At 35.9% G+C, this 14,025-nt stretch overlaps 1 protein-coding gene across 1 annotated transcript in view; it reads right to left on the bottom strand.

Annotated features, from left to right (window-relative positions):
- The window catches only part of MYO16 (myosin XVI), a 366,164-nt gene that overhangs the window by 158,378 nt on the left and 193,761 nt on the right, over window positions 1-14,025 (bottom strand). Inside the window, exons 11-13 of the mRNA XM_069003962.1 lie at window positions 9,391-9,541; window positions 3,589-3,699; window positions 600-665 (exon numbers count right to left, since the gene is read on the bottom strand). Of these exons, the coding sequence (XP_068860063.1) occupies window positions 600-665; window positions 3,589-3,699; window positions 9,391-9,541 (328 nt within the window). The remainder of the gene's footprint in view (window positions 1-599; window positions 666-3,588; window positions 3,700-9,390; window positions 9,542-14,025) is intronic.

Here is a 14,025-nt window from a genome sequence, read left to right as displayed (position 1 = left end):
ATGTCTGGGTGAAGATGAAGGAGAGATCAGAACTCATGAATGTTTTTACACAACTCAAGTTGTCCTTGCCCAAATGCTGCCTGTGACCAGCACAAGCCACGTCCCCGTGCCTGAGCCAGGGCAGTGTTCAGCTCGTGCTCAGCACGTTGCTTTCACTGCTGTACAATATCCCAGATGAGAGGCCCAGTGTGGAGCACAGACAGACATTTTGAGCCTTTGTGCACCATCCAAGACTGCTATCTCCATAATCATGTTTTGGGCAAGGGGGTGTGAACTAAAACAACCACTGTATGAAGTATGCATCTATTTTTTTAAGTTTGGCTGTGGCAGAAACCACCAAGGTCATCAGGAATTATTTAGCAACCAGAAGTGCTGCTGCTCATTCAAAGCATTATCAAGATAGCTGCTTTACCAATAAGACACAGCAAAAATACTTGTATCTTGGAAGAAATGTCTAAATTTTTGCTAAAATACTAAAACTGAGATGCTCCCCACACAAAGTGGGCATATATGTTAATTAATTGTAGGGGTTTGGCATGTCAAATGAACTATATGAACTGTGAAAAATATCTGCAATCTTTTAAAAAGAGAATTCTTACCATGGTAGAATAAATAGGAAGTTCTTTAAATGGGTTAACAAGCAACAGTATATCACCAATGTAGGTCTGAAAAAAAGAAGATACAATTGCTTTATTAAGTCATAAATTAAATTTTTAAGGAGGCTAATGGCTTTCTTCCAAAAAGAACCTCAGTAAAGCCTCTTAACTATAGCTAACAACATGCTAAACATAATTCATGAATTCTGAGCTTTTAACTCCACTGTTTGAACTTGAGATCTAAATTTACATTTTGAACAGAATTAATTAGCCTTTTTATAATAAAACTGAGTTCTTCATAACTGAAAATTATGCAGAGAAAAATTGCACTACATATATTATTGGTAGATTATTTGAAAGTTAATTTGTAACTTACCACTTGCTAAACTACAAAAATGTCACAGAATCACAGAAGCTGCTGAGTTGGAAGGGACCCACAAGGATCATCGAGTCTAACTCCTGGCATGCCTACCACATAAACAAGCTCCTCAAGGGATTTTAATGGAATAGATGACATAATTTAGAAATGCTATACTGGCTATCCAGAGTTGATACATTAAAATATGTTGCTTGTGGGGTAAGATGGAGCAATTGATACATATATGTCTTTATGCAAGTGTATGTGTATATGCACATATGAGCATGCATCCGGAAAAGCTATCCTGACGATATTAGAAAGAATAAATCATTTAATGATTGCAAGTTTGCAAGATTTTACTATTTCGTGTTTGGGGCTATTGATGGATGAGGGGCTGGACACAAGCCAGCACTGTGCTCTAGCAGCCCAGGCAGCCAATTGTATCCTGGGCTGCATCCAGAGCAGCGTGGGCAGCAGGGTGAAGGAGTGGATTCTGCCCCTCTGCTCTGCTCTGGTGAGACCTCACCTGCAGTGCTGCATCCGGCTCTGGGGTCCCAGCACAGGAAGGACATGGCCCTGTTAGAAGAAGATGAGGGCCATGAAGATGATCAGAGGCCTGCAGTACCTCTGCTATGAAGCTGAGAGGCTGAGAGAGTTGAGATTGTTTAGCGTGGAGAAGGCTCCAGGGAGAACTTACAGTAACCTTCCAGTACCTAAAGGGGCCTACAGGAAAGATAGGGAGAGACTCTTTATCAGGGATTGTAGTGACAGGATGGAGAGGAATGGTTTTAAGCTGAAAGGGAAGAGATTTAGATTAGCGACTAGGAAGAAAATTCTTTACTGTGGGAGTGCTGAGGCACTAGAAGAGGTTGTCCAGAGGAGTTATGGATGCCCCATCGCTGGAAATGTTCAAGGACAGGTTGCATGGGGCCCTGAGTTCACCATCTTCAACTGGAAGATATCCCTGGCCATGGCAGAAGGGTTGGAACCAAATGATCTCAAAGGTCCTTTCCAAAACAAACCATTCTACAATTGTATGCACTTAAGTATAAGATTGTAGGTCACTCTTGCTGCTATACTTTTCACTCCACATAAATAGCTACTGCTATATTACACTCTTAGAATGCAAAAATTGCCAGGCTTCTGTCTCTGAAGAGGTCAGACAGCAAAGCATCATGTGAACAGTTCCAGTCATGCTATCTTCTTCAAGACGAAGCATTTTGACTTGGAGAGGTGGAAAATATTGTCTTTCATAGTAAATGTACTGTTTTCCTTCTAAAATGCATCAATTTATTTCCCTTCTCTCACCCACCCTGACTTCACTGTTGGGTTTTCGGCAAAATGAAACTTTATAAAGCTTAAAAAAACCCATGAAGCAGGAAGTGTTTAGTGCTAATGACGACTTTGGTTTGGAATTGGAGCCCAAGGAATTTTCCTTCTACGAACCAAGTCAAGATGAAAGCATCTCCAGCACTGATGCTGATACCCTACCAAACCACTCTACCAAGGCTGCTGTTGAGCAGAATACTGGTGATCACTGCCCACAAGTCCTGTTAAGCTAAGAGAATTCCAGAGTAGAAGATACTTTCAGATGAAATCTTCAGTATCTTAAAATAAGACTTCCTCTGTGAATCTTCATTAATTCAGTTTAAGTTATCTGCTACCTTTGAAAGTGAGACAAAGAAAAATAAATACTCATATTATGAGTATTTTTTAGGATTTGATCCATGATTCTACACCCCAGAAATTTTTTTACCATTGAATGCCATAACACCTAAAACTGAAGTTCCCATAATTTCAAAAGGATTCACAGCAACATAACAGTTCCCCATATTCCTTTAGTCTAAACAGTGTAATCAATTTATAAATTTTAAAATAATGTGCATATTTCCCATTTGTATTCCACTCAGCTCTTCAGTAAGTTAGTAATAAGTTATGGGTAAGATATGGACAGGGATACAAAAATTTTCAAGTGCTTAACTGGATGCCTTCTGTGCTTATTATGGCCCAGACAGGAAAACCTTCCTTACAAAATCTTGCTACAAAAATTTCTTTTGGTATCTAGATGATTAACATTACAATATAATTATTTCTCTGATATTGGAAGAAATGATTAATTAAATATCCCATGCTGAATTCTAAGCTTTTAAAATCTAAATTTCTTTTACATTTCCAGTAATCATGCTCTATTAAATTGACATAATGTTAAAAATGGAAGGATCTTTCAGTGGTTTGAGAAGGAAGATTAGAAAGTATGGTGGTGCACCACCCCCACCAGCCACACTGATCTGAGCGACCTTAAAACACTCTTTCTTGACAAGTGTGTTCATCAATCACTTGTTCATTCATCACTTCCTCCATGAAATAAGCATGCATAAATTGTATTCAAACCTCTCTGAAGTTATATTCCATTTTTTCTATCTCCTTTTCTGACATGAACTTGAGGAATTGCAGGGCTTACACACACACACCCACGCACCCACACACACACACACACGTGCCCTCATCCATTTAAAACTAGTCTTGAGTTAGGGGCAGGTTACTGTCCAGTAGTTAAGACAGTAATCCTATTTTTCCTATTCTTTCTTTGGTCTTTTTTGGAAGCTTACTATTGATAGGTGAACAGCAACTCACATATATCTGATTATTGTTGAAACGCTTCTGAATCTCATAAAGCAGGCTGCTGTCTGTTAGCTCACTCAGAGAAGCCAGGTCATCATTTGGAGCTGGAGGCATTAGCTTGATCTAGAAAACAAAAATTAGAGAAATAAAGTAACTTCACAATGAATCATTCTGTACCATAATATTCCAACTTACAGTATAAACCAAGACCATTAGAATTTATGGGAAAAAATGCATTAGGAAACCAGAAAGTTATCATCCCCCAAACAATTCCACATCATTAACCTCCATCAAGGGAAGAATATAAAAATTATTATCGATCTTATGGTGTATAACTTCATGAGTTCTGATGGGCTCTTAAGAGCATACCAGAGTACCATTTGAAATCCTTAAACCAATAAAGATGCTCAGATCAAATTCAATTTTCCTGCTCTCTTCATTAAATGTTTGTAGCAGAAGAAATCAGGAAATTAGTTAGTGCACTTGTGAAGTATTTCTTGTCCAGTATTTAACAAAGCTCTCAGACCACTCTTTTTCATATGGGATTTAAAATTCTACTGGAATTTTTTTTACAGATTAGAAGTAAGTTAGTAAGAAATTGGAATGGTGTTGTGGAAACCAGAAGATAATCAAGAGTCCAGTTTAGCCAAACTGGTGAGTGAAATTGTTTAACCCTTTTGAGATTAGAGTGAATAATATAAACTCTGCAAGGGTAAGTAAAAAAGTAAATGCTAATGAAACAACAAAGATCCAAAAGACTAAGAAAGGAGACAGAAGAAAAAAGAATCAGTGATAATGGAAATGTGGTTAAAGACAAAATAAACATTGATACATTAAGCAGTGAGCTTATAAATAGTGATCTACACTTAAAATGTAGTTTGATTTGATTTTTTATGTCAGCAAAATACCCAGAAACAGAAAATTCTCATGTGAATGACAATGGAATTAAGTTGTTTGTTCAGAATTTATTATAATAACTCAGGGTCTATTTTGAGGATGGACAATGAAGATTAAACTTCTTTCTTCTATTGTTCTGCTTTAAATGAATGCTCAGGAGAAAAGCAGACACTGCCCTTTTTGGTGAACACCTCAGTCACTCTGGCAGTGACAGGAGATCAGTGGCAGAAGCAACAAGCAGACTGGAAGGTATTGGAGGGAACATGAAGCGTGCTTCTGTCATGGATGTCCAATGACTATGGATACCTGTGTTTAGTACTTGGGACATGACACAGAACTTCTAAACTGCAACTCTTTCCATAAGTTCAAGGTCTAGTTCAGAAAACCTGACACTGATTTCACTACCTGTGCTTTATAGGTGTATATCTACCTATCAGAGAGGTTTGTTCCTCACCCCATTATAGTAAATGAAGGTTCCTCTGTCACACAGAAGATGGCATTTCTTGCTCTTTTTTGTTTTTAATCATGGCAATTGGATGTACAGCCTACTACAAAACAAGAATTTCACTTGGCAAAACAAAAAATTAAATTACAGTTTGCCATTTGTCTTCGATGATGTACATTGGAATACAAAAAAAAATTAACAAAAGAATTTCAAGAACATTTTTAAGTGTCTTGTAGAGAGAGAGCAGAGAGACGGAAGTCGGTGGCCTCCTTTCCTTAATAATGTGTTCACCTGGCATGCAGGAACAAAACAGGCATTGGTCTTCACTGCTCTCCCTTGTGTGCCATAAAAACTCAGAACATCTGTGCCATAGAATGAGCATCTTTTAATCTATCTCTATGAAGATTAAACCTCTGCTATGTATTTGTAAATAAAAGAAGGGTTTGGATAAAAGTATTGCCCTGGGATTCTCTGTATTTTCTGAACTTTCTAGCACACTTCCTTATACATTCCTGGTTCCTATCAGCTAGCACTAATGCAGATGAAACCTGGATACCATTCATGGATCACATGACAATAATCAATTCCCATAGGTCACTTGGGCATGGTCCCATCTCTGGAGGGAGAAAATAGTTTTGCCTTACAGATGGGTACGGACTTATCCCACACAGCCCGAGGCCAGCAAACAGGCCCTGTCTTGCATTTATTTCATAATCTAGGCATGGCCAAAAATGTTCATTCTCTAGAAATGGTTAGAAAGTGAAGTGTTCAGTAAAACTCCAAGTAAGGAAATCAAAGTTTAGGATTTGACATTTCAGCATTTTCTACCAGACTCATTGCATCAAATGCAATAGTTCAACTAGAAAATAATCACATAGAAATAAGAAACTAAATCCTTTAAACTCGCAACTGATTTAACAGTAAACACTATGTACATTATCAACATCTTATTTATGCCCACCTTAAAGTCCCATTCTCATCTACTTTTCTGGGCATACATATGTGGTTTTTAGCTCAATGCATCTATCTGGCTATCATTCTAATTGTCTGATGTATACCTTATGAGACAGAAAAATAGCCATACATACAGCATAAGTTCCAATATAGCTATGCATCTGGAAGTGATTAGTTTTTTAGGTTGTTGTAAGGCTTACAATGAAGACTTCTATTTATTCTTTTAAATTACATACACTTAGCAACATTCAGAATCTGCCCTTATAATAATCTTTAGTTATAGATATATATTTACATGCTTGTGTCACTGAAATATGTATGTATACCAGCTCTTACATATAATATTATGTTATGCACAGCTGAGCCTTGTCTGTGTCATAACTGATATTGGAACAATCAAAAGGGCCTCAGGGGATACTCTATCACACAGTTCATGTGGCTGAAAAAACATAAACAAGAACCATAAGACAATTTTATTTTTTAAAAAAGACTCAATTAAGAGTAAGAAAATATTTGATTTATATTTATTTGCAGCACAGAGCATGTAATTCAATTCCAAGCCATTAATTTCAATCTGCTATCAAAAAATATCCTTCGCAGATGAGAGGAAGAGAAACTGAGAATATGATAAAATTCTGGAAATTGTTCATACTGCTTTCTTTGTTTGGCAGCACAGATCTTGATGTTACAGATGATCAAAGAACACCTTTTACCTAGGAAAAAAGCAAAAGCTAACACAAGCCAAGAGAAGTCCAAAATGCTTTATTGATGTAGTCATTTCATTCCCATCTCCTAAGCTTCAAGTAATAAAAACCTTCATGAGAAATAGTATTTTCTTAAGGCTCTTTTCCATCATTTTTGTAATTAAAAAAACCTGAAGCAACATATAAATTTGAACTGTTATTTCTTTCCAAACCAAAAAAGCTATGGGCTTTTTCTATTAAAAATGCATGTTTGAAATATACTAGGATGAAATTTTTCTTTTTGATCCCTCAATAAAGGCCTAATCTGCATGCCATGTTGCCTAAGAATGTATGATATTTCTGACACAAAGCATACGAAATATCATCCTGATATACTTCAATAATATATTAACATAAAATCCAAGTAATGACTCCACATAATCTACTGAAAAATTAAACAGAACATGATTACTGTGAGTGTAGTTTGAATGCAACTGGTAATAATAAAAGACAGTGAAGCTCATTAGAATTAGGATACCCAAAACACAGGAACAGTGAATAAAAACTTTACTTTCCAAGTTGTGAAATCAAAAATAATAATTTAAAAAAGTGTAACATGGATAAATATCACCTTTGAAAACAAAGGTCTAAATATTAGTAAGACAAATACAGATATGATACACATATACCTACAGTTCATAATGCATGGCAAGTAGTAGAGAATACAATCCCTGTACTTCCAGGATCACAATTACATCACTTCAATAAAGAAAAAATATTACATATTTTAATTTGACAAAATCTAGGGACTGTTTTACTTTCCTAAAATGTAACTGTTTCCTGAAGTGATTAAACTAGTTTAGTCTCTTTCCTTCATAAGAGCTAAAGTTCATTAAGCCCTTGCCAGCTGAAAAGTTGTATTAATTCTTTTCTAATGCAACAAGTAGTTTAAAAACACACTAAGCACCATTTCTAACCTACCCCTGATAGTGATAATTTCTCAGACAGGACTCTTCCTACCCTTCCATGCTAGGGAGCATCACTCAAAATTGAGCAACTACAGATATTTTTTAGTTTTCCCTTCTTCTTAAAAAACATAAGACACACACTCTTAGCTTGTTTAGAGCAGAATTTCAGACTGTTTCCTGCAGAAATTTCTCAAATAAAAGAGCTAAAAGAGATTCACCTTTAAGTCTGCTCTCTTCTCTTTGAATTGCAACTATTGTGGGAAGTTCCACGGTAGTATGGTAAAACAGCAGGCGTCCTTTTGAAAATCTGCCCTGGGACCTTGAGGAGACTCAAAGTAATGGTGGAGACTAAAATTACCAGCACGAATACTTCTGTTTGCTCATTTTCACCTAGAAGATTAGCTGCTCTTATTCCAATCAGTTTCTGTGTGTTTTAGTGCACAAACTATAAAGTAGAAGTTTATCTTAGAGATAATGAAAACCTGAATAATTTTATCTAGGCTTACATCAAAAGAGAATCAGGCAGAAAGAAGTATCTGTGTTCTTGTACACACTTCTGTTGAACATCTAAAAGCAAGCAATAGTCTCGTCAAGACCCTAAGCTAAATAACTCCCTCTCTTGCCCTACAGTTATAGGAGGATTCCTCCTTAAAGTGTTGCAAGCATTCACTTTTCTGACCAGCAGTGCTTGTCACTTGGAATGACTGTTTCCATCAAATCACATCAGTCACCAACATCAGAAACTGTAGAACATGAAAACAAGATGTAAGCCAAGTGCAAAACATGTTGTGGTATCCTCTGACTGGATAGGGAACTGAGCACTCCACAGGATTCCAAAGAGGAAGTTCTTTCACAGACTGACTCATATCACTTACATATGGACGCACTGATTGATCCTGTATGATCAAGCCATTCCTCTGAAACACATCCAAATAAAAAGCAGTGGAGTTTGCGTTCCTCTGCCAAGACAGAGATGCAGTTTTTTTGAACTGAACATGGCTTAAATCAAACCAATATCTTGCTCCTTTGTTATGCTTCAAACTCACAGTAAATTATTTTTAACGGAAATACCCCCATCCCCTTGATTCTAAAGTAGTTTTTTCTTAAATGGCCGAATACTTCTAGCATATGTGCTTCCCAAATGCATATAACAGAAAATAAGCCCTCTTGTATCACAGGAAAAGCCCCAAACAACAGCTCACCCTCCCTCACAAAACAAAACCAAACTCAAACAAAAAAGACTCCCAAAAAAATTAAATCCTAAATATTTAAATTTAGGACATGCTAGATTTATAAGCAATAGATAATTGCCTCCTTTTGCATTCATCCTATACACTGAATGAGCATGTCATCCTTTAGGGAAAACTGTAAAGGGTATCCATGTAATCAGTGCTGGTAATCTAATGCATTATCACAAGAAAGGGAGTTAACACTGCAGCTGTAAACCTGGCAATTCCTAGCTTTGAATTACAGTCACTAACTTTGCAACTGATATCCGTTATGCATTATTTTTGTTTTTTCAGTCTCCCAGGTTGTGTTTCTTTTGTAACCCGAAGTTTGAGATGCTCTGGGCAGTGCCAACAGTTGTCCCTCCCCTGTTGTGAACCATGAATATAGACTGAGGAGCTCTGAGCCTCCCCCACAGCCCCTGACCTGCTACCAGTAGCTGGCAAGAAGCAGCTGTTCAATTTGCAGAGGAAACTCTGCAGGCCAGACAGATTGCAGGGAGTGATCAAGGTGACAAGGCTCCACAGTGCAAATGGTATTGCTGTATGGTGAGGGAAAAAAATACTGTGGTCTTCAGCTTCATTAAGTTTACAACTTCCAGACCTAAGTACTCACAAAAATTTCAAGACACTGCCGTTACCTGCTCAAGTTTGGCTGTGTTGTTCACAGTGGCATTTTCAGATGCACTGTCTTGAGATTGCTGCTTACATAAGCCTTTAGCTGCATCTTTGAACATGGTGTCTTTCTCCAGCAAACTGTCTTGCTTAGCAATCGGTAAAGCCAGCGGATTGCTACAAAGAGAATCAATAAAGCAATTAGACTCCTACTGAAGATGACAGACAATCAAATGTGGATGGCACAAGCACAGAACTGAGACACAACTCAGGGCTGAAACACAAGCTCCTGGTCCAAGTACTAAAAAGAAACTGGTGAGAAATAAACTGTTCACATAGGCTAGCCTGTTCCCAAAGACACAGAGCAATATACTTTGATTTAAAATTCACCTTTATGCATGTCTTTTCTGAAGCAGAATTGAGTAAGCCAAAGAGAATATGCATGAGTCTGCTTTTGACAGCACTAGGCTGGCAAATCAATAGCCAATTTTGCAACTGAATTTAAAAAGCACAGTTAAACTACACAATATTATTTTGAAATTTAGTATGTTTTAACATAACAAAACAGATTTTGCCATTGCAGTTATTAAAATTAAATTCCATCACTTTTTTAGCTTACTTTTAATCGGGCGATATTCAAGATACATTTTATGACCAGAAGCTGCTGTGAATTTGTGATAAGGTAAAAATAAACAAACAAAAAATCAAACAAGCAAATAGCAGACTCCTGAAATTACTCCAACAATATGCAATACTCTTCATCCACATAAAAGTTAAACCAATTCTTACACACATGGAGTTGTCTTCCTTGTTCAGACTGTTCAGACAATATGACACTTTTGAAAAACAACAATGCCACACTCTTGGACGATTTTTCAGAGTTGTACAACCAAGGAATTAGCAAGGAACCAGCCACACGAGTTGAGAACACAAACATCTTAAAAAATAATCATCTGGATTCTGACAGTGCAAATGAGACAAACTCATGGCGTGTACATCAGCTCCTTGCCAAAATGTGTACATAATTTCTTTGAAAGGAAATATGGACTCAATATGGGAATGTAGGAATAGTTAATTCCACTATGGAATAAAGCCCAAATTTAGTTAAAATAAATCTCATACTTACTCTATTACTTGTGTTTAATCACTGATTATTAAAAAAGCCATGATTATACACACAGTTAGCTCAAATGAATACTTATAGCTAACAGCAATAGCAACTCGGGATAAGAACTGCTTTTGGAAACAGAACTGAAACACACACATAATTTTAGAAACAAAGGATAAAGCACCTTCTAGGCAGAATTCATGGGAAAAAAAGACAAAGTAGTTTCCCACTGAATAAAAGACAGATGAACAAAACTTTTCTTTTGATGAAAATGTCAGTCTGCAAATATTGAAAGAATTAATTTAAACGTTTTATAATGAAATATAATTTTTTTTTGCCTCAAGATGTTTTGCTTCAGACATTTAAATGTAAAACATCTAGAAGAACATTGGTGAAAATAAAAATTTCTATTTATTGCTTTGATTCACCTTAGATTATTTGGTGATAAATTTACCAAATGTCACATGGACAAAAGATCCACCCCCCCTTTTTTTTTTTTGTTTGAACTGAAGAACAGAACTTGGCAATTAGAATACAAGATATTAGTGATTAGATTGTAGAAGAAATTAAACACCTGTGACACAAACATATGTGACTAACATTAATTCACATTTTACCCAGATTCAGAATTGAACAAAACATAAATATGAAATTTTCTTTCTGAGTGGCCTTTTGCTACTGTCCAAAACTGCTTTAATCTTAACGTCTTCTTAATTAATTTCTTTAATCACAGACAAATAGAATAAAGATTTAAAGAAAAGCATAAACCAAATTCAAGTATTAAAAACCAAAGCACTATCACCTATATCTTTCTCAATATTCATGTGGTGTTTCATTTAAATTGTGAAGATCCAGGATTTTTTTGCTGTGAAGTTGAACCGTACCCATTTAATCTTACCCCTTTTGTGGTAACTACACAACATGCATTAGAAATACTTCTTAAAATTCAGCTATAAACTCCTCGCAACCAAATAAACATTTCAGGTGTCACAAAAGAGAGGTGGTAGTAAATCACAGCAAAGTGTAGGGGAAAATGGGTGCCTACTGTTTCAACAGATGCATTTTAAACTGAAGAGGACAATAGTAACATAATTTAACAGGCACTTTTCATGTACTGATGTACACAAGAATAGCCTAGAAATTACGAGCATTTATGAGATATTAATGGACATCGTGTGATTGAAATGATGACATATAATTCATATTACAACAGAAAGGTGAATGATTCTGTGAAAGAAAAAAATGTTTTAAAATTAATCCAAAAGTTCAATCTGACTCAGGTTCAAGAAGACACTATGAAAAATAAACCAAAATAGAATGTTTCCAGAAAACACTGGCTTTTTAGAAAAGTATTTCTATTAGTCACAAGATTAAGTCAAGCAATGCCTCTGAAAGCTCAGCTATAGGAGAGTGCAAGGGAAGATTTTATGTAAATGTAGGCAAGTAGATTAGCATGAACTTTTATGAAAATTAATGGATAATTAATGGATAATTAATAGATAATTAACCACAAAGGGAGACTTATGCCAAAATAATGCTGCATAGTAATCAGGAAGAAGTGTTATCTAGGGTAATCTTATTTGAATGTGGTAGGACTTTCTACCTGCCTATGTGACTGGAAAAAATACTGAATGTTATGTGGAGGAACACTGATTTTATTTTTATTCAAAGAAGCCTTCATATATGGAATTAATTTGAAGTATTGCGTATTTTTATTGGATTTTTTTTTTTAGATAAATTGAGATGGTTTTCTGTAAGTTTCCATCCTCTACCACGTCATTAAAAAAGAGGAAAAAAAGAAATAATGTGAAAAACTGAGAATTGACAATCAAATTATTGGAAATTTTATCATCAATATTGAAGCACTTGAGCACCTTTTAGTTTGATAGAGAGAATTGTATCAAGGCAGAATCTGCAATAATATTTTCATGGGCCCTTTGAGCTTACAGCTTTTGTTGGAGAAAATTTCTGTAATCCTTCCGCAGGCAATTCTAAGATGCTTCAAACAATTTCTAAGCCAGTCGACACCTGTAAAGTGCATAATCTCTGAAATTTCAGGCTAAAAAGAACTTTAAAGTTACATAAAAGATACTTCAGAATAGATGAAACATTAGAAGAGTGTTTGAAAACACTAGAATAATTGAAAGGAAAGTGCTACATAAATGGTTACATGGAAATGCAATGTAAGAAAAATTGAACCTCTTTTCTGTTTTTTTGTCTTGAACACATCTATTTTATTTCATATTCTTGTGCTGATTTTGAAACACATCCATTACTATAATTAATATTTACTTAAACATGTATCAGAAATTATACAATGTGATTGTTAGCATTACTTTGTAAGTAAGTTCTTAATTTTGGAGTATTTATCACTATCTAGATGACTGCACTGTCCATGTGTTAAAGGTCTGTTTCACCAAGGAAAGTTTTACAGGCACATGTACTGAAGTAGAAGTACAGTGGTGACCACTGCAGCCATTGCATGAGCCTAAAGTCACTTTTAAACAGATATGGCAAATTTAATACTCTGAACTGTAAGCAATGTCAATTAATGTATTCTGTGCTGGTATTTTTGCCAGTGGAGTAACAAATTTTGTTCTGATTGTACCATTAGAATTAAAACTGGCAAAACTCTCCAGCATAGACCCTAGGTTTGCTGCAATGGTCAATCAATCTTCAAGTAGCTTCATGACCTACTTAAAATTCTGTCCTTTAGCTAATTTACTTGGTCAGTTATGACCAAGGAACTATGCTGGAGCAGGTATGGCCTCAAAGGTGCTGCAGCTTGTGGAGGGCCTATGTAAGGCACAAGAAAAGAACAAGACAACAGGAGTGACAGAGGGAAGCAACTGCAACTCTGCCCTGTGCCACCCACACCTCACTGATGAGACTGAGTGCAATGAAGAAAACCAGGTTTGCTTGGTAACAGCATATTTCAAATATACTGACTGCTAAATTTTGTTTCCTCTACCTGAGTAGAGGCTGACTTTCAATTCACCTCTTCACAGTGTTCTTCCAGAAATCAATGTTGTAATTTAAATTTGAACCAGCAAAATTAGGTTTGCTGACAGAACACATACTATTTATAATTGTGTGTTCATCATTTTTGAGTCTGCTTTTGAATACTGTTTTCTTCTGAGAAATGGCCACAAAGCAATATGGCCACAACATAGAGTTACTAGGAACTATTGTAAAACTTACCACCTCAGATTAAACATACTTTTTTACATCAGGAGAGTTGATGAAGAATGGATGCAATAAAGAATAAAGCAAGGGTACATGTGGATTATTACTGTGCACTACTCTTTAGCACTAAAAAATTGGTTTGGTACACAAGAACAACACAGATATTTATCTCCAACCTAGCATATTACACATCTCTCTAAAGACTCTTTTAACAGAGCATGAAGGATGAAACTCTTCGTTTTCAATATTAGCCATTGGAAAAAAATTGTTGAAACCAGTCATCTAGGCTGCCTCTCTAACAGGCAGCATGGAGCCACTCTGGAGGATAATTCACTATATTCTCAGACTATGTCTACTATTATCATTT

Source organism: Aphelocoma coerulescens, chromosome 1, assembly GCF_041296385.1.
Source record: "Aphelocoma coerulescens isolate FSJ_1873_10779 chromosome 1, UR_Acoe_1.0, whole genome shotgun sequence".
NCBI lineage: Eukaryota > Metazoa > Chordata > Aves > Passeriformes > Corvidae > Aphelocoma > Aphelocoma coerulescens.
Note: the sequence above shows the minus strand (reverse complement) of the source record. Positions and strands in the feature narration are given on the sequence as shown.